Raw genomic sequence first — 24,707 nt, forward strand, 5'->3', positions numbered from 1 at the left:
CTAGAACATAATGAACAGGCTTAGGAATTCTGGGATTTTTTTGCCTGTAAATCTTGTCAGTTTTGGTTGGGGGATGGGAATTAAGTTGTAGCTGAATACGTTAAAATTTGGGGTGAGTTTCTCCCTAAAATTAATGTTTAGTTTTTTCCCCAGATATCCCCAAAGGAAATTTAAAAGTATGACCTCGATCAAAGGATATTCCTAGCTCCACATGTGCCTCGGAATACTTAGCTAGTTTCCACTGAAGGGCTACAGGCAGACTGGGAGAGATCGTCCAACAACTACAGAAATATAGGAATGAGACTGTATTTGTCTCTTTCGTACTGTTCAAGGAGGGAATGAAAAAAAGCGCAGAGGTTGCATTGTGCTTCTTTTTAGTTGTAGGCATCTCCTCTGCTACCACCACTGCTCTGGAACCGTCCCTTGGTGCCCCACCTGCCCCGTGGAGATGTCTGCACCCATCCTTGTGACACTGCAGTCCTGATGTACCTTCATTTACCTGCCCCAGGTCTGCGATGGGGCGGGGGGGGGGGCAATGTAACCCCTGCCCTGCACAGACGTCCACACACCCACTGTGGCCTGAACGCGGGAAGAGCCTTAACCCGGAGCTGAGTTAGTGGAGGTGGAGGCAGCTCAGCTCCATGGTAGAACTTCTGTCCCTGGAAACAGACTGAAAACCCAGATTCCTGCCTTTGATTCCCTCTGCTTCACACATCTGTTAATGTCACCCATCACCGTCACCTCATCAACATGCAGAGTGCACCTGTGAGCATCAATTCATACGCTTCAGGACTCAAGGCAGAGGCAAGAAAAGATCTGATGACAAAGACGCAGTAAAACAGAAAAATCACCCTTATTCCAGGGCTCCACATCCTCAGAGGATCAATTTGGTCCTGGATGAGCAGCTTAAGGCATGGTCATTACAAGGCAAAACAGAAAAGAGAAGCCAGCTCATGCTCCCCTTTCAAACTGCGAAACTGAAAGCTACTTTGTGACGCAGCTGGGGACTGTCTGTCATACAGGAGTGTCTCAGCCGGGCCTCCACTCGCCAGGAATTCCGGAAAAGAGGCGAGGCCGGGTTAATATTCCACCAATATTTATTGAGTGGCCACCATGTTCCACGCACACCAGCAGAGTTTTAACTAAGTTTCTTTTCAAAGGGTTAAGTTTGAGTCACCACCTTATTTAGTTGCATACTGAGGTATCTGGCAAAAGAATGGATTGTTTCAGAAATTATTAGGAATTAAAACAACATCAGGGCTTCTCTGGTGGCACAGTGGTTAAGAATCCACCTGCCAATGAAGGGGACATGAGTTTGATCCCTGGCCCGGGAAGATCCCACGTGCCGCAGAGCAACTAAGCCCGTGCACCACAACTACTGAGCCTGGGCTCTAGAGCCCGCGAGCCACAACTACTGAAGCCCGCGTGCCTAGAGCCCGTGCTCCGCAACAAGAGAAGCCACCGCAATGAGAAGCCCGCGCACCGCAACAAAGAGTAGCCCGTGCGCAGCAACGAAGACCCAACGCAGCCAAAAATAAAAAACAAATAAATAAATAAATTTATTAAAAAAAAAAAAAAAAACACCAAACAAGCACAACACACACACACACCCTGATGTCAGGCAGGCGGTGGACAGGTGCGTGTGGGGCACAGGGCCTGACCTTACAACCGGGCACAGCCTTGGCCTTGCTTTTCATCTTCGTGCAAGACTGTATGTCTGCCCTCGTCTCCCCTGGTAAAGCTGCAGTCTGGCCTCAAGTCCTGCACAGTAATGACCAGGAGTGGCCTCATTCCTCTGCTCCAAACAGCAGGAAACTGAGGGAACAATTGCTTTTTCTTTCTTATAAAGTTCCGCCCAATCAATAGCTCACTGAACAATCCACTCTCTAAAAAGGGCATGTGTGTTCATTCCAAAGCAGTAAAAAAAAAAAAAAAAAAAAGAGGAAAAAGAGGGAAAAGACCAAAACCACCCTTACAGGGGCAGAAGCTGCTCTAAAGAAGCCACCCTTCTGTCCTGTGCAGGGTGAGTGCTTGGGCAAAGAAACGTCATCCCCTTGGAATTTTAACCTCCTCTGTCTCCTTTTTAAATTTCTTCTTATAAAATCAAATAAAGAGTGAAACCATAATAGAAAAAGAGGAAATTCAATTCGCTGTTAAACAGGAGGCCAGCGTCGGGGGGGGGGGTGGGGGTGGGGGCGGGGGGGCGGTTATCACGTGAAAGATGCAAATGACTAATCGCTGTGTCAGCCAATCAGCATCTTCCACGACATTCCTGGTAAAATATCATTGTATTTCCTATCAAAGTTGTAAGGAGCACCTGCTCACACCCCAGCAGCTAAATCTGTGTTAGGATTTTAAACAGGAGCCCCTCTAATACTCTCAGTTGGTGTAACGATCTGTTTAACACAGAGTTTTGCAAAGTCTTATTAAAAATACATATGGAAAGAGAGGGGGAGAGAGAGAGGGAAAGGAAAACTCCTGTGATCCACGGCTGTCCTAGGACCTTTTCCACACTTTCAGGTGCTCCCAGGCCTGATTCGTGGGTTTTATCCTCAGTATAAGAAGGGACCCCTACTCATCACATTCAAGGTGGATCTGAAAACACGGCCAAGCATTTTCACCCACTGGAGGGCTAAGGGTCCTAGAGGGGAGGAAGCCACCCCCAGCAGCTGCTCCCGGGCTCCCAGAAGCCTCGACTAGGATGTGATCCAGGCCTGATGGAAACAACCACCCTCCTTGAAAAGCTTTGCAGTCCCCACCGTGGCTCTTACAGGTCACACCTTGTAGGCCTGGCCATCGATTGCACAGGAAATGATGCCCAAGGGCCCCGCATCTCTATCCCACCCCAGTACCCAGTCCATCCCCCACCAGACTCCTTTTATTTGCCTACGTTCATTTCTACGACCAAGAAAAGAGCAACGTGCTCATCCTGAAACGTCACTCCTGTTCGCTGTGGCTGGTCTACACGGGGATCATACGATGAGACTTGATTTTTCCAACAGACACACAGTCCCTCCCACATCTGTGTGCTTCCATATAAAGCCAAATGAAATTTTACTAAGAATCACCAGCTAGAGCTTAATTATTCTTTCCTTGAACAGGTTATAAACTAGACCTAGAAAAGGTTATGAGAAAAGTACAAAAGATCAATTTCGTGCCACAACTCACTTTGCTTCCTGAGTTTACTAAAATTAGGACGCAGTTCAAAATAGTCCTGACATCTGTCTAGTCACTTAGCTGAAATAATTAGAACCACCTTGATTTTATACAGCCATGTAAAAAATCATTAATTTTTAATTCTACTGACACAATTTTTATGTCTAATAAGGAAATCTAATTCATACAAGCTGACAGTAGCGAGGACCTTTTTTTCAACCAAATTCTTTGTGTTGGGCTGTTGATAAAAATACAATCAGACCCAGAGAGGAAAAGCCCAAGTGTGTAAAAAGTAAGACCCTGGCATTCGGTGATAAGCATTGTTTGCACGCATACCGGCAACCAAATGCAAGCTCGGCCACTCACAGCCGCAGCTTCCTTTGCTCCAGGAATACAGGTCCTGGAACTACTGGGGCTCCGCACAGCCCCTGGGGACCCCAGACCCACGGTGAGTTGCTGAGAAGCCATCACTTCTTGGAGCAGCTCCCGACCTGCATGGGTTCCAGGTGGCCCACCACCTTGACAAGGCTGGTGAAACAGGACTATTAGAAAGATGCCAATATGCCGAAAACCAGCAGTATTTCTGTCTAGGAGGAACAGAACGTAGTCTGATGCAATCACGTAAATTAAATAAGGCTGACCTGAACCCTGGCTTCTGTGACCTGTTTGGTAGCTACAGGGAACGGGCCCATCGTACCTGCCGTGCCTGCGGGGAATCTGCAGCCCCGACAATTACAGGTGCCTCGGCTTTGCTAGTACACATAGCATTACTATTGCTGGGATCATGGGAGCTGGAGAAACAAAACACCCAGAAAACCGCCTCATAAAATTCCTTATTTATAATGTGAGTATTCGAACCAGGTAGCTACTTGAAATACTATGAGAAATCTACCTCCATCTAAAACAATTCATTTTAGGCCTAATTCCTGCAAAAGCTTCTGATGGACCCTGAACACGCACGCAGTAGGGTCTGGAAGCTGGCCGGCCGCCAGCCCACCAATCCCCAGGCAGACGGCATGCGACACCCGGCATCCCAGCCCTGCCTTGCTTTGATATCTCACTTGCTGCTTTTAATGCCAGCGTATTGTGAAGGCACATAATAGAGTTTTAAAAGAATGGCTGCACATAAAATCACATATATGATACCCCCAATGGCCCACAGACTCAGAATAAAACTCTCAGTCTTCCTGGGAAAGCAGGATGACTTTCCCAGTTTGACGCACAAGGCAGACCCCTGCCGTACAAAGACGTTATTACACAACTCGCGTTTCTGTGTTTCACGCAGAACATCAAAGAATTTAAATTGTACTGTGTAGGGCTGTGCTCTTCTGAAAGCGCACCACAGCTGGCTCTGCTGGACTTTGGGCAGCGTAAAATAACCAAAGAAAATTGAAAAAGACTTCACGTTTAACATTAAAAAAATATAACTGACATTTGCATGCAGGAAGATAAGCCAACGTGAGCGCTACTTACCTCAGCTGACAAGGCTGCCTTTGTCTCAAGCGAGGTCAGGTCACACTTGCCCTGTGGGAGCAGAAAGTGAAGAAAATTCCTTTAAGTCACAGGGCCTCGTTGACGGTAGCTCCTTAGTGAGGACAGTTACACGGACACTCACCAAGCCTGGCAGTTTTCTGCTTCTAAACATAAATCTCCACATGATTTTCAATAATTTGAGGAGTTTCACTAGCTTTCAGGAAGCCCTTCAGTAAACACCGAAAGAAGGGAACTGGCAAACTTTTGTGCAACTTTTACGATTCAGCCAAAGGAAGTGATGTTCCCATCACCAACCTCAAAACGCAACCAGAAAAAAAAAAAAGTCACTTGTTAATCTCCAAACGCACAGCATTTGACTAAGGAGCTGTGCTTATCACCAGGGGCTGGGCTAACGTCTTAAGGTGACTTCAAGGCCCTCCATCCTACGAAGGTGTTCATTCCAGCTACAGGGGAGAAGAATTCTAATCTGTAAACAGGCTAAGGAACGCCTAATTAAAATTCCAAACATGTTCAGTCATCGGGGTTCAGCCTAGAGACACACACGTCGAGGACACTCTTCCTCTTCCCAAGCCTGTCTTTGGCTGGAATCAAAGTTTGAAATAGGCTGAAGATTTTACTTAGGAACGTGACTTTAGGGTCTGGAGAACAGAAATCACGCCTCTGCCCACTTCTGCACACACGACCTTGTGGATGTGCAATTTTCATTTTCTGCGTTATTCCTCATTTCTCCTCTGTTCTCTGTTCCTGGGCTCAAACCCACTAAAACACAAGATGGAGAAAGGGGCCACATTTAAGTTAATCTCTTTCACCCCTGACTAATAATGGTGGCTCAAGGGTCAGAAGACAGAGGGGCCGAATCCCCCCCATGACTTCGGGACACGCTCCTGCCTAACAGGCGAGAATGGGGGCCCTGGGGGGACTCCACCGAGAGAGAAATCTGCACAGCGGTCACTACCATCCCAAGTTCACCCTGCAAGGGTGACACCGCCTCTGTGTCCCAACACCACTGACAGAGGACAGTTACCTGCAAGGGCTTTAATTTCTTTACATTCCTGGTTCTCCACATTGGATGCACGTTAGAAACAAACTCCCAGATCCAATAACCCAGTGCGTCTGGGGACAGAATCCTGGCCCATCGGTCCCTGTAACACCTCCAGGTGCAGCTCAGTGCAGACAAGGCTGCGAGCCCGGCCCCTGCTCTTCTGTCCTGGCTTTATGTCCCCCAGCTGGACGGTGACCGTTAAATGGCAGGAACACGTTTCCTTCTACGTGATTTGCTGCTTGTTTTTGCAGCTCCTATACCAGCTTGCACCGCACGAGGCACATAGGGCCAACGTCTATGGTCTTTCCACCCACAGCGCTTCTCCCTCTTCAGCAAAAGCTACCTTTTCTTCTGTGGGAAGGAAACCCCACGCGGTCCAGTGAAAGCGACCCCAACACAATCACCCACCCCTGGCGGGGGTGTGAGTCAGGCCCCGTCATGCTTGGGTGCAGTGCTGGCTCAGAGACAGGCATGAAACCCACAGCAGGGGAGGCCCGCCCAGGCTGGAGCCACTGGTGGCCACTATGCAGATGCTCTGAGCCTGGAGTTTGTTACCTAGGAAATGGGCCTGGAATCAAAGATGGAGAGAAAGTCAGCGTCCTACTGACAGTTTCAAAACCTCTGGATTCACACCTGCCAGAAGCCATCTCTTCAATGACAGGAGCTGATAAACTGACAGTTTTGCTTAAGCCAGTTCGATTTGGCTTCTGCAGCATGAAAAAGGGTGGAGCCCTGACGCCACGTAAGTGATGTGTTTACAAATGAATGCCTCATAGCAAGAAATGGGGGTCCCCAGAGCACCACAACACCATGCATCCACCCATTACCTTACCCCACGACCAAGCCCCAAGGACCACCTTCTCATGCGGGGTGCACCCTGACCCCGGCCATCCCAGAACCCAGGGACTGTGCACACGGGCACGCAAGGTTTGGGGTTCTCCCTGAAAAAGACAAGTTGCTAAATTCTGCATATGCCCTCCTTTAGGATCACTAATCCTCGTTCTCATTTTTCTGGGTCCCCACTTGCAGGTAAGGTTTAGAGAACTGAACGGGGGAATCAGGAATGACTTAGAAATGATGATTCTCCAGTCATTCCGCAGCCACACTCTCCCGCCATTGGTTTGTCCTCTCCCTCCCGCTGCCCCCCGGACGTCCCCTCCACTCCACGGTCAGCCAAACTCAAACGTGGGTGCATGGGGGCAGGGGCTCTTTCAACTCCAACGGTGAAGCCCCAGGCCTTACTACTGCAGTCCCCGGTGAGGTGGAGAGCACAGGGTGCCTTTCCAGATCCCACCTCCTTCCCCGGAAGCACACGTGCAGGTGGCAGGTGGGCTGGAAGACAGAGAAGGCAGTGGGACGGCGAGGATGCGCACAATTCCCGACGACACCCCCGGCTCAGGGTTTGCTATCGGCCCAGCGGGAAATCCTGACTCTCAAGCGGTCCATGTTCCTTCCTCTTCCTCCTCTTCCCCAGAGCCCGTCCTGTCACATCCCGGCCACCTCGTTCACGTCAAAATGTGTCTAGCGTGATTTCAATAGCATCACGGCTAGCTCTGCTAGGGAACAAAAGCTAGAGTGCAGTGATGTAAGACCCTTCGTACAAGTGGACTGAACTCCAGGCGTATTCTGTGAAGAGGAAACTTGTCAGCCTTGTTTGTGGGAAACAAACCTGGGCCAGCAACTATTTTTGTGTTTTATTGGTTTGAAATAAAATACCAAACATTTCTAAACAAATGATCAATGACCATTTTGGGAAAAAACGTGGCTTGAATATTTTCGTAAAGCTCTAGAAAGTAGTCGTGTGCTGTGGGACACATGTGAGAGGCATGCGCTGCTGTGTTCACAGTGTTTGGAATTTCTCGTCTGGATGACAAAGCTTTATGTGATCTTTGTGGGTCTTTTAACAGCAGCCTTTAAGTATATAAAGCTGACAGTCCAGTTTTATAATGCGAGAGGGGTCCGGCTCGCTCCCCTGTTTACTAGAAGACTGTGTGCAGTCCTCAAAAGCCGCTTTAGTTAGGCAAGCAGTTGACAGAATGAATATGCTCTTACTTCCTAAATGAGATTAGTACATGGGATGGATTCTTGGAGAGCTCGGTCCTCTCAAGCCAGGACTTGGCTGGCGTATTGCCGATGTCTTTAATTAACAAATGTGCACACAGTTGACGGCTGCCGGCCTTGGAGAAGGCTGGCGCTCACCCTCCTGCCTGGCCCCGCCACCCGGCCCAGCAGCCAGCACTGCTGACCGTTCAGGAGATGCAGCAGCGTGGGGCTGGGGCTCAGGCCCTGGAGCAGCAGACCAGAGGGTGTTTCCGGGCACCAGGCGCTAGGCGAGTCACTTAACCTCTGTGCCTCGGTCTCCTCATTTGCAAAGCTGAGATGAGGCAGTACCTGCCGTCTGGGGGAGCTGGGAGAAACGAGCTGTACGTTTTAGGCGCCCAGCATGCAGGAGCCTCAGTCAGTGTTGGCCACGGGGATGCTGTAGGAAGATGAAGGGGCTCTCCAAGTGGAGTAGTAGACAGGGGCCCCAAGACAGCCCGCCCTTGTCTGCGAGCACTGCCATCCGTTCTGGGATCCCCGAGGAGTCAGCATCCAGGGGCTTGAGTAGATCTAAGGGTCCTTTATTCCACCTGCCGGCTTGTGAAGGTGGAACAGCAAAGCAGAGACAGCAGAGGGCACCAGAGACACTGGTACACAGGACTGAGGCCTGCTTGACCCCAAGACCGCGCTGGATACCACCCAAATCCTACTTGTTATAAACAAGTACGCTACAAATCAACGCAAGGGTCTGTCGTTTTGGAACCCTTTAGAAATTACCAAAACAGTTCACTTAACCTGTTGGATAAACCCTTCCTCTGCCGTACTGAGTCTTAAGTGTCTTTGCATGGCGGTGGCTTCAGTGTCCACATCCACCCCTGCCCCACACACAGCCCTGCAGCGGGGCCTGCCGTTTCGGGCGCGTCTGTGGGTCCGCGTGTCCTATGACCCTGGCTCATCGCGCTGGCTTCTCCCGCCCAGCCGGCGTCGTCCACCACGAGGTGGCAGCACAGGACGCAGCCCGGGAGAACCTCCTGCCTGGGCCCCTGCTGCCGGACAGGCCTCCGTCCTCAGGCCTTACCGAGGCTCCCGGGAATAACGCGCTGCCTTCACACGCGGACCAACTGTAGGGAAGGCAGGGCTTGTTCTCCATCACCTCTCCCTTAAAGACCCTCCTCTCCCCCTTCCCTGGGGACCCAAAGCTCCAGAGATCCGTGGGCCGTGTCTGGGTTTCCACGGGCTCTAAGGGGTTAATAGGTGTGTTACAGTGTCAGCCAAGAAACCTGCCCTCTTCAGCCGTTTGCTGGTTTCTGGGCTGTGACCTGTGTCCTTTCTAGATAAAACAAACCAAGGGGTGTGTCACTAGTTGCGGGGGAGGCCAAGCCCTGACTGGATGGGAATGGGTGCCCCTCCTGGCAGCTGCGGCTCCTTCCCCTCTGCCCCGCGATTAATGGACGGAGAGCTGCTCACAGGACATCTGCCTCCGGTGAGAAGCAGATAAAGGTACCCGAGGACTATGTCACTGTGCACACTTAGAGATGAGGGAAAACAGAACAGAAAGTGGCTCAATGAATAACTGAGCTGTAAAAAGGAAGCAAGGAGAGGTGAACCCACGGGGGCTAAAAGAGGGGGCCCAGGGGGCTGGACCACCCCTGGGGTCTGCAACCTCTGTTTAGGTTTTTTAAAATTTTCTACATTGAGGTGAATTTCACGTAAGATGAAGCAATTAAAATGTATAGTTCAGTGGTTATTTAGTGCATCCACGGTGTTGTGTAACCATTACACTATCCAGTTCCAAAATGGTTTCACTTCAGAAGAAAACCCCATGCGCATCAGGCAGTCCCTCCCCACTCCCCGCCCGCACCCAGGCCCTGGCAACCAGCAGTCTACGCTCTGTCTCTGCGGATGTGCCCTCTGGAAATTTCACACCAGTGGAATCAGACTGTGAAAATAAATAAAGGAACCTCATTTTAAATGGAGCTGGGGAGCCCTGAAGGGGCAACGCTCCCTTGTACACCAGCCCTTCATCACCAGCGGGAAGAAGGAAGATGAGAATCATTTTGACGAGGAAGGACACTTTTCACCCAGGAATTTCATCTCCTGCTTTAAGAAGAGAAGGAAGGTCCGATCCCTCCCTGCCCCAACGATAAGGCGCTAGCTGCTGTTTGCAGCCAATGAGAAATCGCCAAACCTCAAACTCCAGGTTCTTCCCTGGTAAACCTGGGTTCAAAACAACCCTCCCCAATTTCCTCCTAAAACCTAATACAGGCCAATCTTCCCCTCGTCTCTTTGGATTTGGCTACGGTTTACCATAGCCTGCTTGTCCCAAGTTGCAGTTCCTCTGCTCTTCCCAAGTAAACTCATTTTTGCTTAAATAAAATTGTTCTTTGTTCTCTCTAAGGTTGACAAGACAATACGTGGCTTTTTGTGTCTGGCTCCTTTCACTTAGCATCAACTTTTTGAGGCTCGTCCACATTGTAGCGTGTGTCACTACTTCATTCCACTGTCTGTACACCCCGTGGTCTGTTTATCCATTCCTCTGTTGATGGACCCTTGGGCTGTTGCCACCTTTTGGCCTTTGTGAACAATGCTGCTATGACCATGTATGTACATGTATGAACGTGCGTGTATATGAATGAACATGCATGTCCGGGTTTGAGTCCCTGGGTATTCATCTAGGAGTAGAATTTCTTTGCTCCTACAAACAGCATGAGTGGGACAAATTGTATCCAACGGCAGCTGGCGAGTACTTGGAGAAACAGGAAATCTCATAACGTTGCTAGAAGGAGAATAAATGAGTTAACCACTTTGCAGAGGAATTTTTCAATACCAAGTTAATTTGAAAATGCACGTGTCTCGTTGTGCAACAATTTCATTTTTAAGTCTCTAGACCAGGGAGAAAAATTCTAGTGTATGTTCATGAGACATACAAGATTTTCCACTGAGCACCGCTTAGAAGAGCAAAACAATGCAAGTCATCTAACTTGGTTCCTTGGTAGCGGAACAGAAAAATAAGCTGGTATTTTTTATACCATGAAATACTACACAGCACTTACAATGAATGCGACAGAAGCACATGAGCAACATGAATAAACCTCAAAAATACCAAAAGTTTTTTAAACAGTAAGTTTCAAAAGGGATCCATGTAAAAATTTAAAACACACCTATCATTTATAAATACAAACTATTGTGGGCTGAGTCGTGTTCCCTCAAAGAGTCATATTTTGAAGCTCTAGCCCGTAGCGCCTTAGAATGGGACCGTGTGGGGAGATGGGGTCTTTACAGAGGTGATTAAATTAAATAAGGTCATGTGGGTGCCCCTAATCACATATAACGAGACTAGGGCACAGCCACCCACAGAGGGACGCCCACATGGGGACACAGGGTGATGCCAGCCATCTGCAAGGCAAGGAGAGAGGTCTTAGGAAGAAACCAACTCTGCTGACACCTCGATCTTGGACATCCAGCCTCCAGAACTGAAAGGAGACACATTTCTGGTGTTTAACCTGCCCAGTCATGGTATCCGTTACAGCACCTCTAGCTGACAGAAGAGTCATGGAAGCCAGAGGACTCCTTTGTGGGTCAACCCAGAATAGCGAGAGAACTAGGTCAAAATATCCACTGAGTATTTAAACAATTGTAGTAATTAGACTTGAAATATAAGCCAATCCTAGACATTGAAGAGTCCACTGGGATTGTCTTATGCGCGCTTAACGTGCTGTTTACAGCCTTTCTCTGCACCTGTAGAAAATACATGCTTAGCTAAAGTACTCAGGCGTCCACAGCACTGCTCTGCAAGTCAGTCCTGCGTGGTCACCATGGTCACCAAACCCAGTTTTTCTGACTCTGAAATGTCTTACGCCAAGCAATCACTGCTCGTTCAGTAACACACGTGGCCCATGGCCACCTTGTCCAAATCACAACCGCTTGGATGTCCTGTGTTGTTTTGCTACTACAAAGAGACTATTATCTACTTATTATCGAATCCGACTAGAACACCAAGGCCCTCTCCCAGCCTTTGAGGACTAGAAATCCGTCTAAGTAAACAGTATTGCAGGACTCTGGGGCAGAGTCTCTCCTCTCATGGAAACACAAACCATCTCGCTCCTTCCTCTCTGTCTCCGTTTAAGAAGGCCGTGCCTTCCGAAGACCAATCTGTATCTGTATACGGATTAAACTGAGGGCAGAGGACCCGGGTGTGGAGAAGACCCACCTCTCCCACCAGCCTGGAAACAAGGGTATTTAGGACCAAGTTGGGTATCAACCACTCTCCCAAAGAAGCTAGAAGCTATTTCATTCTTAACTGTCCACAAATTGATGGTGCGTTTTTGGATTATTTGAGATAATATGAGGGGCTTCTCCCGTCCTTGGAGTGTGTTCCTACTTAACTCCCCGACTCCCGGTATCCCGTACACTCCTGGGGTTGGGCAGGTGGTCTGCCGGCAGGCCCAGCTGCAAACGACGGAGGGACCGAAGGGCAGCCTTCTTGCCGTCAGAGGGCAGAGCAGCCAGGTGTGGACACGGCATCTCAGATCAGAGAGGGGGCTGAGCCGTGAACCACGAGACAGCGGAACACAGGAGGGGTGGATCCGGGAGGTTCCAGAGGCGGGCTCTTCCCAGGGAATCGCGGATGAGCAGTCAGTTACATCCCTTACTTACACCTGTCAGCCGCCTTCCCCGACCGAGCTTGCTCTGTTTTCACAAAATCTTGCACGTCCTCCAAGAGGCATGTGGCCTAAGCGATAAGATGTTTGCTTGAGTGGTTTTTCGGGAGCTTGGAGTCAGCGGTGCCCAGTTCGAGCTCAAGTTTGTTAAGACTGGTTGGGACCCACGACCCGCCAACTGGGCATGCGCGAGTGTCCCCTCGGTGACCATCTGACGCCGGAAACTCCACCCTCGGAGCAGGCCAACGCTGCCATGCGTCCCAGGGAGAAGCCTGTGCGTTAGGTGAGCCTTCACAGGGCCCTGACGACCTCACCTTTTTCTTCTCTCCAGTCACCTTTCCCCTCCTCCCCAGACCTCAGCTTTACCCCGTGAATGCCGCGAGGCCCTCGCCTCCGGGGAGGTGGATTTGAGATCTGTCTTCCCATCTTCTTGCACGGCGCCCCCGTGAATAAACCCTTTCTCTGCTGCTGAACCCCGGCTGATGAAGCTGGCGGGGTACCTGGAGCCAGCATTTGGGGCCCCTTGTCCCAGCCTCAGCACCGCTGACACCTGGGGTGCGGGGGGCCGTCCTCGCCCTGTAGCATGTCTAGCAGCATCCCTGGCCTCTACGCGCCGGGTGCCAGGAGCACGCGCTGCCGCCGCCCTCGTTGACGGCCAAAACCATCTCCGCAAAGTGTCAGGCATCCCCCGGGCCGGGGCGGGGCAAGGTCGCCTCTCAGCGAGAACCAACCAGGGCTTTAGGGGCAAAACTCCAGCCTGTCGGGGCTGCGGGCCGGGTTTGGAGGCCGAGGACCGGGGTATCACAGGAGACTCACACCCACACATGGGGCCGTTAACAGGTCCTGGCCACGCTCTCCAGAACAGCTCAGAAGCCCTGTACTAAGACTGTAGCTCAAGGTCAGAGCCACCAGGAGAAAGCGTGCCTGGGTTCCGAGGCCCAGGGAGCAGGGCCAGCCGCCGTGAACCGTCCCTCGGCACGGGCAGGATCCTTCCAGGCCTGATCCGCAGGGCAGAGGCGAGCGGCTACACCAGGCTCCAGAGGGAAGCTGCCAGCCGCACCGACCAGGGCCTCCCTGCTGTCAGGGACGGTCCCCACCTCTCAGCCTCGTGCCTGACAGAGACCAGGATGTGTGCAGGGCAGGAGCATGCGCTTAGAATGTGTTCACGAACCCCCCGGATGTGGGAGTTTCCCAGCACATTGGTGCTGCCCCTGCCCTGGATGGGCGCAGAGCCCCGCCTGGGACCTGTCTGCTCAGCCTCAGCCAGAGATACGCCGTTGCTTCCCGGGATGGCGAGTTGATGTGTCAACTGGGCTGGGCCACGGTGCCCAGAGTTCAGTCAGACACCAGTGTAGTTGTGGACGTAAGGCTATTTTCAGGTGCAGCGCGGCTAAGATTTAAATCACTAGGCTCCGAGAAAAGCAGATGACCCTCCCTGCAGTGAGTGGGCTGCATCCATCAGCTGAAGGCCTTAAAAGGCAGAGGTCCCCGTGCAGAACGAATCCTGCCCCCAGATGGCGCATCAGGCTACGTCCTCAGCTCCTGCTGGAGCAGCCAGCCTGCCGGGCCGTCCCGCACACTGCAGACCTGCCGGCCCTCACAGCCGTGTCAGTCAATTCCTCATAATAAATTTCTTGCCTGTCTCTCTCTGTACAGATATACACATACATCCTGTGGATCTGTTTCTTTGGGGAATCCTGACTAGCTCAGTCCCTTTCATTCCTAAGGGCACTTCTTATCCTGAAATGACAGGATTCTCACAGTCCTTGCAACACTCAAACCCTCCAGCTCGATGTGAAATCTCCCCCTTCCCCGGGAAGGGAAGGGACTCGCTGCTTTTTCTCTTTGACACTTCACGCGGCACCACCCACTAGGCTGCCTGGGCAGCTCAGACCGGCTCTAGAGGCCTCACCGCCATGTCAGGGGTTCGAAGGATGGATAAACACTAGTCGCCCTGTTGGTTTATGGGAGCTATTGCTCTTTTCTTCTACTTACTACAAGGTTTATTATTTCTAAAGTAATTACCTCCTGTACACAGTGTTCCAGAAGACATCTGAAGAACAGCAAAGAGATTAGATGCCTCCCTGCCTCGGTCCCCATGGTAACGCCACGAGGTGCGAACTCCACGTTTCTGATGATGAAACGAACACTGACAGAGGGTAAGAAATTTTCCCAAAGTCACACAGCTGGTAGAGCTAGGATTTGAACTGAAATTCACTGAATTCCAAAGCCTATATTCTTAACCATTATAATTTGCTTCCAAACATTTTGTTTTTAAAAGCATTTTGTTTTTAAAAGGCTCAGCGGCCATGGCCCATGGGCCCAGCCGCTCTGCGGCATGTGGGATCTTCCCGGACCGGGGCACGAACCCGCGTCCCCTGCATCGGCAGGCGGACCCTCAACCGCTGCGCCACCAGGGAAGCCCCTAAATACTTTTAAAGCAGCTGTGTATGATTTCCAGATCCTCAACTCTTTTCTAAAAGTTATGTAAGAACTCCTCTGGCCAGTTCCCCTTTTCCACCTGCCCCTTCACAATCTCTGCTTCCACTTTGCAAAATAAAGGTACACCTCTCACCCCTCCCCAAACCTTCCTCTGGAGGATGGAAACCCCGAGTGTGGACAGAGCTCCTGTTTGAAACACGAGTAGCTGACTGCACTCGGATGACCGAGGAACCAATCTTCTAGCAAGTGTGACAGTTTCCAGTTCTTTACTTTCAACAAATTTGAAGGAGAATTTATTCAAATTTTCAGCTGATAAGAGCTTTAGAAATAATCACAAGGTGATTTTTGGCATCCAGCTTGGAAGGAGCTTGAAAACATTCCTGACATTATTCTGTCAAATCTTTTTCCTTTTCCATCTTTCACTTCTATTTATGTGACCACGTTGCCTCAGCTCGTAAGAATGAAAACTAAAGAAAACACTGATGCTTGGTCCTGCTCACTGTGGCAGCACTCTGTGGATACATGAACCTGGGGGGCTGTCCTTGTCACTCACATACTCTGAATTTCCCATCATTTTACTTGTTATATTTAATAATTATCAAGTTAAAATATTTTATTTTAATCAACTGTATACCAATAACTCTAATAATTGAAAAGAAACTTGAGTCTTGTGGGTACAGAAAATTAAATTTAAAAATCAATTTCAATTTATGAACAGACTTTTTCTGCCAGAATATAAGGAATAAAAGACTTTCTAGCAAATATTCATGTATATCACATTAGGATAATATTCTAAGTGGCAAGTGGGACGGAAATCTGAATTCAAGGAGAAAAAGGAGTCACAAAATATTTTTGCCTGTTTAGAGAAAAGCATTTTCATGTATTTTTTCAGAAGAATCATGGTAGGTTATCAAATTGCTACAGCATTTAGATTCCAGGGGAAACGCTTAAGAGTGCTGCAATTGTTTTATTTGGAAATACCAACGTTTTGGAAATACCAACGTTTTTAAATGTCAGAAGATATCCCCTTTGTAACGAACAAAAATTACTGTTAGATGCAACTCTTTTAAAAGGGTTATCTGCCGGCCCCTCCCCTCACGCCCAGCTAGGGAGACCCCTCTGTCTGGTGCGGGATTTGCAAAGTAGCAGCTCCACTGGGATTAGGGGCCCTACAAGACCAAAAGACAACCCTCAGAATGGGAGAAAATATTTGCAAATGAAGCAGCTGACAAAGGATTAATCTCCAAGATTTACAAGCAGCTCATGCAGCTCAATAACAAAAAAACAAACAACCCAATCCAAAAATGGGCAGAAGACCTAAACAGACATTTCTCCAAAGAAGATATACAGATTGCCAACAAACACATGAAAGAATGCTCAACATCACTAATCATTAAAGAACTGCAAATCAAAACTACAATGAGATATCATCTCACACAGGTCAGAATGGCCATAATCAAAAAATCTACAAACAATAAATGCTGGAGAGGGTGTGGAGAAAACGGAACACTCTTGCACTGTTGGTGGGAATGTAAATTGATACAGCCACTATGGAGAACAGTATGGAGGTTCCTTAAAAAACTACAAATAGAACTACCATATGACCCAGCAATCCCACTACTGGGCATATACCCTGAGAAAACCATAATTCAAAAAGAGTCATGTACCAAAATGTTCATTGCAGCTCTATTTACAATAGCCAGGACATGGAAGCAACCTAAGTGTCCATCATCGGATGAATGGATAAAGAAGATGTGGCACATATACACAATGGAATATTACTCAGCCACAAAAAGAAACGAAATTGAGATATTTGTAGTGAGGTGGATGGACCTAGAGTCTGTCATACAGAGTGAAGTAAGTCAGAAAGAGAAAAACGAATACCATATGCTAACACATATATATGGAATCTAAGAATTAAAAAAAAAAGGTCATGAAGAACCTAGGGGTAAGACGGGAATAAAGACACAGACCTACTAGAGAATGCACCTGAGGACACGGGAAGGGGAAGGGTAAGCTGGGACAAAGTGAGAGAGTGGCATGGACATGTAAACACTACCAAACGTAAGGTAGATAGCTAGTGGGAAGCAGCCGCATGCACAGGGAGATCAGCTCGGTGCTTTGTGACCACCTAGAGGGGTGGGATAGGGAGGGTGGGAGGGAGGGAGACGCAAGAGGGAAGAGATATGGGAACATATGTATATGTATAACTGATTCACTTTGTTATAAAGCAGAAACTAACACGCCATTGTAAAGCAATTATACTCCAATAAAGATGTTAAAAAAAAAATCAGGCACTTGTTTTGCTTCTAGCAGTCTAGCATTCTCTGATGTGATTAACTCATTTAAATCCTGGAGAATAGTTGTTTCAATTAGGACAACTCCTCAGGAGTTCTAGAAAAATATTTTAAGTCAGTGATTCATCTGAGTCCCAGATAGGAGTACACTCTGGTGCAATTAGGCCCACAGAGTAGGAGTCCGGATAAAAGGTCTTCGGTGATTCTGACACATCTGTGGCAGTGTCTGCCCTCAGCCCACCCAGAACACAGGCAGGGGACGAGATGCAGCCCAGCTCCTGACACGGTCCATCTCCACGGCCTGGTCCCCTGTTATATCAGGAGCTGTGAGCGGCTAAGTTTTTTTTAAAAAGGAAGGGGTTGAGAAGGGAAATGTAAACTGTAAGAATGCGCTACCCGCCAAATCGCACTTGTATGTATTTGCGTAGTCAGCGTTCCTTCACCCGGGATGATTTCAAACTCCCTCGCCCTTAACTTCATAATCTGTCCCAGGGAAAATACTTTACTTCATGAGAGGCACTGGAAGCATAAGGCTTCAGTCTGCTCTTAACTGCAAAGGACATTTATAATGTAAAATAACTGACATATGATTCTTCACTTCAGCTTTTAAACAGGAAGAATCCAGAAGGAATAAAACTTCGACCCTACAAAAGGAACTGGATAAATGCCAAAAGTTTTAGATATAACAGAATTAACAGTGAAATTGAGAAATTCATGAGGTTCTTACGGACTCAATGTCTCTGCGGAAGAAGACAAGGAAAACGATTTAAACTGGGAATTAGCACTTTCGTAAGTGGTTTTTCAGAAGTGTTGTCATCGGTTTCGTAATAATTTAACCGTGTATCTTTTAAGGACACTTACTGTGTGCTTTTAAAGAAATTTAAAGCATTTAAAAGGCTCTGATGTGCTAGACTTATCTAGCATATCAGAGCTAGAAAAAGCATAATTGATAAAGTTATCGATCCAAAGGTAAAACATAGAGGATCCAGAGAAAAGAGAAATGAAATAGGAGGGGCAGGGGGGAGGGGAGGTAAAGGGAAAAGAAAGGTTTATACAACTTTTAATGAAACAAGTTTTACTTTTATAATTATATTCAACTTTTAAACTCTAAAAATTTTATATTAAAAATGTTTCACATACATATATTCACACACATAATTTTAAATCAATGAGTATATTTGATTGCAAAAAATTTAATATTTTGAGAAATCAAATTTGTTCAACTTATGTTTTATCACTTATTAGTTATGCAAATAGTTTATAACCGATTAAAGGAAAAGGATTAGGAGGAATAATTATTTCATAGTCTTAAAGGTGTGCAATTTCAAAAAGCCAGGGTAGGGTTTGGCGGGGGGCCGTTTTCAGAAAATGTTTTTTTTAAATCCCTCCCTAGACTTCAGCAAACACAGAAGAGAAGTGAATTACTTCCAGCTAGTTGTAGGGGCTCTTTACTTTAACTTATTCACGAAAAAATAGACTAGATAATAAAATAAGATTTTAAAATGAGACCCAGTCTTAGATTTTGGAGGGTCTTAAGTGCTTAAAATAAGGTAGAATTCTGACACCAGGAGATGGGGACATTCCCACAGCAAAGCCACCACCTCTGCTGGGTGATGCCAGGTGCCAGGCACCGGAGCGGATGTTTTTAGGTCCCCCTCTCGGGGCAGGGGGTGTGGTACAGCAGGCACCCCCAACCCCCAGATGGAGAAACTGAGGCACGGGAATTGGGAGCACTAAGCCAGGTGCGCCCAGCCCACCACTGACCCAGAAGATTCCCTGGACTAATTACATCAGAGCAAAGTTTAACCAGTGGTTGGAAGCTTTACTAAGAAATAGAGAAAATTAGACAAGCCACCTCATTAATAAACACAAAATAATTTATTCGTATGTAACCATAAGGTTAAACTGCTACTTAAAGTATAGTTACTACTATTAAAGTGATCATCTCTGTGATCAAATGATACACAGCACCTAACATGTTTATAAAATGATGAAATGAGACCAAGTAGAACAATTTTTAAAACCTAAATTGACTGTATGTCATTTCTTTTAACCAATACTCCTTAAATACTGGGTATTAAATATGTCTCTTTGGCCCTGAGGTTTTGTACAGACTAATTAATTAGGGCCTTAAAAAGAGAATGTCCAGAAATGGGACCCAGAAATTATTGTGCAGTTTGACTAAATATCCTCCAAAAGGAAAATCAAAAGTATTTGAGACATGAAGCTTCCACTGGTGAAGTGCACGAGAAGCAAATCGGTCATCAAGCCCACTGGGCGTTACCTGGACAGGTAAAACGTGTTCACATTTGCAGCGTAATTGTACCAAAAGTAAGTGCACCCGTGCCCACAGTTCATAAATGCTCCACCAGGATGCCGAGATGCAGACTCAAGTGTCAAGTAACAGCCCTTCTATTTCAGACGTGGTTTTGTTTGTGAAACAGAGGCCCGAGCCAGGCTGGACATCACAGTTATGGGCCCTTAAGCCCCGCTCACCTGGTCGATCTGTGAGGTGAGGACCCCAGCCAGGGTGTCCTTGCCCTTCATCCAGGACCTGGCCACGCTGAGGAGGTGAGAGACATGGGAGAAGGCACAGGTGAGAAGCCACTGAGAACGAAAAGCCCCCGTGGGCAAGGCAGTGGGGGCAAGGGTCCTGGTGAGGGTCCTGCCCCCACACAGGGTCCCATGGTCCTTCCTGAAACCCCAGCAGGAGGACGTGGGCTGGGCACGCGCTCTAGCAGGAAAGGAAGGAGGCACTAAGGAAGCAAGAAGAAGAAAGGATCCCTGTCACGAGCCCCACACCGGCAGTTTACCTAAAGATCTGAGTCGTGGCAATCACAGGGCAGGAAGTATCCCGACAAGCCCGGCAACGAGACCTGAATCACAGGCCTGGCCAGGACCACCGGGCGCCAAATGCCTGCAAACCACGTCCCACACTAGACTTTACAGGATCTGGGACTCGGCACCCACAGGGCGGGGCCTTGTTCCGCTCTTCTGCGTTGCTTCTGGTCACCTCGGAGGGAAGAGCTGGGAAGCATGTGATGTTTTAATTTGCATAACATCTAGAAAATGTCCCTGAATTTTCCATAGCTGCATTTCTAAGCCATTTTCTAAGATTCACACGTGGAAACTCCCGAGGCGATGAGCAAAAATGGCTGAAAATTGCTTTTAAGATGTTAGAGGATGGCTAGATGTACGGCTGCTGTGGAACTGCCACTGAAATCACATGTCATTATCAGTCTGTTCTTGTGGAACCCATACTGTACACACATGAGCCTCTGAGAATTTTCCTCTTGAAATTTCTGTCAGGTTCCTAAAGTCTTGAAGATTCTGGTTGTTGTTTCGATTATGCTTCTGATCTCCCTAACTGGTTTTTAAAAGTTAAGCACTACAATGTGAAATAATAAATATGACTAAGAGACTATATAGACATAAAAATAAATTCATTAATAAGCTGCAGTTAGGGCTTCCCTGGTGGCACAGTGGTTAAGAATCCGCCTGCAAATTCAGGGGACATGGGTTCGAGCCCTGGTCTGGGAAGATCCCACATGCCACGGAGCAACTAAGCCCGCGAGCCACAACTACTGAGCCCACGTGCCACAACTACTGAAGCCTGCACGCCTAGAGCCCATGCTCTGCAACAAGAGAAGCCACTGCAGTGAGAAGCCCAAGCACCGCAACCGCGTACAGCAACGAAGACCCAACGCAGCCAAAAATAAATAAATAAATTTTAAAAAAGAAAATAAAGCTGCAGTTAGCACTAAAGTTTCCTATCATAAGATAAATTATGACCCTCAGGCCCATAAAAATAAAGAGCACCATGAAAGGTCCAGGCATTACCAAGAGTACTGTATATTTATCTGTATATAAGGACCCTCTATTTGTGTACTTTATCCCTCTTCTGTTATTATCCATTAATGTTAAAAATTCTATGAAAGATATAAGCATTTTGTGCATTCATGTCCTCTGGAATCCCCCTGTGGGGATTATTCTCTCCTTGAACGGAAGGGATCTGTGTACCTGCACTGACAGGAGAGGTGACGTGGAGCTGGGAGATGAAAAGCATCCCAAATACTTAGCCTTCAATCAAAGAAAATGCATGTAGTGAACCCGCAAAAGGAAACCAGTGCACTGGCAGGTCCAGCAACCAAGGCAGCAGGCTGGCCTTTCCCCTATCCTCCTGAGAAATTATTATTATTATTATTATTATTATTATTAAAAAGAAATGTGCCGGGCTTCCCTGGTGGCACAGTGGTTGCCGATGCAGGGGACGCGGGTTCGTGCCCCGGTCCGGGAAGATCCCACATGCCGGGGAGCGGCTGGGCCCGTGAGCCATGGCCACTGAGCCTGCGCATCCGGAGCCTGTGCTCCGCAAAAGGAGAGGCCACAACAGTGAGAGGCCTGCGTACCACAAAAAAAAAAAAAAGAAAAGAAAAAATTTACTCTAGAATCAACACTTACTAATTTAAAAAGATAGTTCACATGTTCAAAAATTCTTTTTAATCTTTGGATCAAAGGCAGGTATCCCCCGACCTTTCAAAATAAGTCCAAAATAGCATTTTTGGAAATCTGAGTCCAGCATGCAAGCTATAGTTGCATGATCAAGGAATGGAAAGTCTTGGTTAATTGTTCTTCTTAAGTCATCATATATACAATGCCTAGAACAATAGCTCTCAAAAATTAAAACCTACTTAACAAGAAAATTGCCTGGAATATAATGCAGCCTTTCTTTCTCCAGGGGTTCCAAAGTCATCTCAGGTATTTCAGTACCTGTTTCAGGATGTTAATTATAAAGCTGAACAATGGTTACCAGTCACTGTAGGCTCAGAACTGTGCAGACAGAACGTCTTATAAAACCTTACCACCATCTCGTCTTGGAAGATGAGGGGATGAAAGCAGGTGTCCAACCCATCGATACAGCCCCCTTTGGCTTCAGTCCAAACATCACCCTAAGAGGGGGGCCCCCAGGCAGCACTGTGGAGTGGAGTCCCCTGTGCCCTAAGACACCCTCTCAAGCCTGCAGTGTCCTCTGTGTTTCTTTCCTGGCCTTTAGCACAGTGGAAACCCTGATGCCGCGTGTGTGTTGGACACCTGGCCCCCTCCCCTGACTCGACAGTGAACAGGAAGTAGCTCAGGTGACCTGCTCCCAGCACCTTCTCAGGCAGGCTCCTGCAACTTCACACCTCATTTTATGAGTAATTTTAAACTAAAAGCGTCAAACACCTTGAAAGGCCCTACCCAGTTGCATGTTTTCGAGTGATCTAATGAGCAGATCAGTTTAACAGTGTCACGGGTTTTCCACCTTTTAGGTCCACTGTTCCTCCACTGAGAAATCTGCCAAGGAGCGTCTGATGGGCTATAAATTCAACGATCCCGTCCCAAACTAAACAGCGCCCAGATAAAGAGTACTTCCTGTAAAAGTCAGAAAACTCTCCCTTCCTAAATGAAAATAACTAAGACAATTCAGAGGAAAAGCGGTCTCATAGGTTGTATTTTCAAATGACTCAAACTGAATGATGAGACCCTCGTGAGGGCGTCTCTGTGTCCTCTGGGTCCTGTCTCTGTGTTCTCGACCCTCCAGGGATCGAGGTGACATGGAGGCTCCCAGAGCGGGAACCAGGAGCCACATCTGACAAATCCCCTCCCTGCTGCTGCCGCCCAAACCTCACTGTCACCCCCACGACCAGCTTCCTACAGCCAGCAAAACCTATAAGGTGATTCTGCTAAAACCAGATTCGATTATGTTGCGCTCTAACAAGATTAAAAGGAACTGATTCTATATTTTATCATTTGTTTTCTGAGTTTATTTATAATACATTGTATTAGTCTCCGAGGGCTGCCATAACAGAGCCCCACAAACTGGGGGGATGAAAACAAGAGAAGTGCTTGTCTCACAGTCTGGAGGCCGGGAGTCTGAGGTCAAGGTGCTGGCAGGGCTGGGCTCCCTCTGAAAGCTGCAGGGAGGACCCTTCCTTGTCTCCTCCAGCTCCTGGTGTGGCCGGCAACCCTCGGTGCTCCTGGGCTTGTGGAAGCATCACCCAACCCCTGTCCCCGTTGTCACGTGTGTGTCTGCATCTCTTCTCCTCCTCTTGAGAACCATGCTGGGCCAGGGCCCACCCTGAAGACCTCACCTTCGCTTCTTTACATCTGCAGAGCCTCTTTCCAAAAAGGGTCACATTCACAAATACTGGGGGTTAGGACCACAGCACATCTTTAGCGGGGGCTCAAGTCAACCCGTAACACATAGTATTGGAACATTTACTTTCACTATAAAGAAAACTCTTTGGACATTATTGTTGTTTTTTTTTTTTCCAAAGGAAGCATGTTAAAATTATAATTGAATTTAGAGCACGTTATGGAGTAATAACATGGGAGATAGACTAGATTTCTACTTCACCTTCCTCCAGCACATGTATGATGGATATTTAAGTTGGACTGTCTTGTACGTCAGGGCTGAGGGATGACTGGTACCTAGTATTCTATCTGGCCCACAGCAGACACTCAATAAATATTGACTGGTTGGTTGATAGTTACTGATCAACTCCATGTCACTGGTATACACACATTTTTAGAATAATAAACATAAAATATATTTAAAGTTTTTCAAAGATATTGAATGGCTTTATGCCCAAGACTTCTAATTGCACCCAGACCATCTTACTGGGACACCACATCAAAGATATTATGTTTTATAAAAGGATTGTCTGCAAAACCAATTATAATCAAGAACCATTTTCAAATGTTGGCTATGTTAACCCATAAAGAACCATGAGAACACATTTTTTTTAAAAAAAGAGAACATATTTTTAAAATCTAATCTAAAAATCATATGAGCCCTTTTATCTAAAGGCACAGCAGAGCAAGAATAAATATCTACCTTTCAAATTGCCCATTATTATTCACTGAAGCTAAAGGAAAATATCTTGGCAACACGTGCTAATGCCTTCTCTAAAGCTGGATCTATCTGAGCCTAGCATTTTAGAGAGCTCCAAGGGAAGTGCCGTTTCCTGTGCAGGATCCATTAAAGAAACAATGATCAAAGATCGCTTTTTATGAACGTGAAACATGAATTTAGAAATTATTCTGCAGCCACCAATCTGCAGTCTAGAAGAACTCTCATCTCTTCCATTTCCCCTCCCACTGTCATGGGGACCCAGTGAGACCTGCGAGGTGAACCAGGGTGTGGTGGCACTGACCAACTGAAGGGGCCGGGCCGCAGCGCACTGCCTGCAAAGGCTGCCCACCAAATACTTTACTGGACGTGACACGGGGAGGGATGAACCCTTACTTCTTCAAACTGCTGAGCTATTGGGATAGTTTGTTACTCTTTTCAGCCTCCTTTGATTTCTAACTGCTAACATACGATAACGCCCGTATGACTTACATACTATTGAAACCTAAATTCAAACGAACATACTTTACCAAAATTGTATCATCTAGCCTATAACTTAAGACCTACAGATACTAATTAATTTAAGAAACAGTGCAGTGCTCAGAAGGAGAAATTCCCACTGAGAGGTGGCGCTGCCTTTGAGGGTCCATTCCCATCTCTTCCCCCCATTCAGCCAACAGGAC

The 24,707-nt window shown here is 47.6% G+C and overlaps 1 protein-coding gene across 3 annotated transcripts in view; it reads right to left on the minus strand.

Annotated features, from left to right (window-relative positions):
* The window catches only part of RPS6KA2 (ribosomal protein S6 kinase A2), a 348,783-nt gene that overhangs the window by 293,147 nt on the left and 30,929 nt on the right, over positions 1-24,707 (minus strand). The window contains exons 1-2 of one of the 3 annotated variants that reach the window (XM_022560954.3): positions 4,772-4,893; positions 4,630-4,680 (exon numbers count right to left, since the gene is read on the minus strand). In XM_022560954.3, coding sequence (XP_022416662.1) covers positions 4,630-4,680; positions 4,772-4,813 — 93 coding nt within the window. In that variant the 5' untranslated portion in view covers positions 4,814-4,893. Of the gene's footprint in view, positions 1-4,629; positions 4,681-4,771; positions 4,894-24,707 lie in introns of those variants that run through there. The other 2 variants (XM_089922245.1, XM_022560937.3) reach the window with 2 other exon arrangements.

The sequence above is a fragment of the Delphinapterus leucas genome, chromosome 12 (assembly GCF_059928025.1).
Source record: "Delphinapterus leucas isolate spDelLeu-1000000601 "Yukka" chromosome 12, BTC_Dleu_Yukka2, whole genome shotgun sequence".
Classification (NCBI taxonomy): Eukaryota; Metazoa; Chordata; class Mammalia; order Artiodactyla; family Monodontidae; genus Delphinapterus; species Delphinapterus leucas.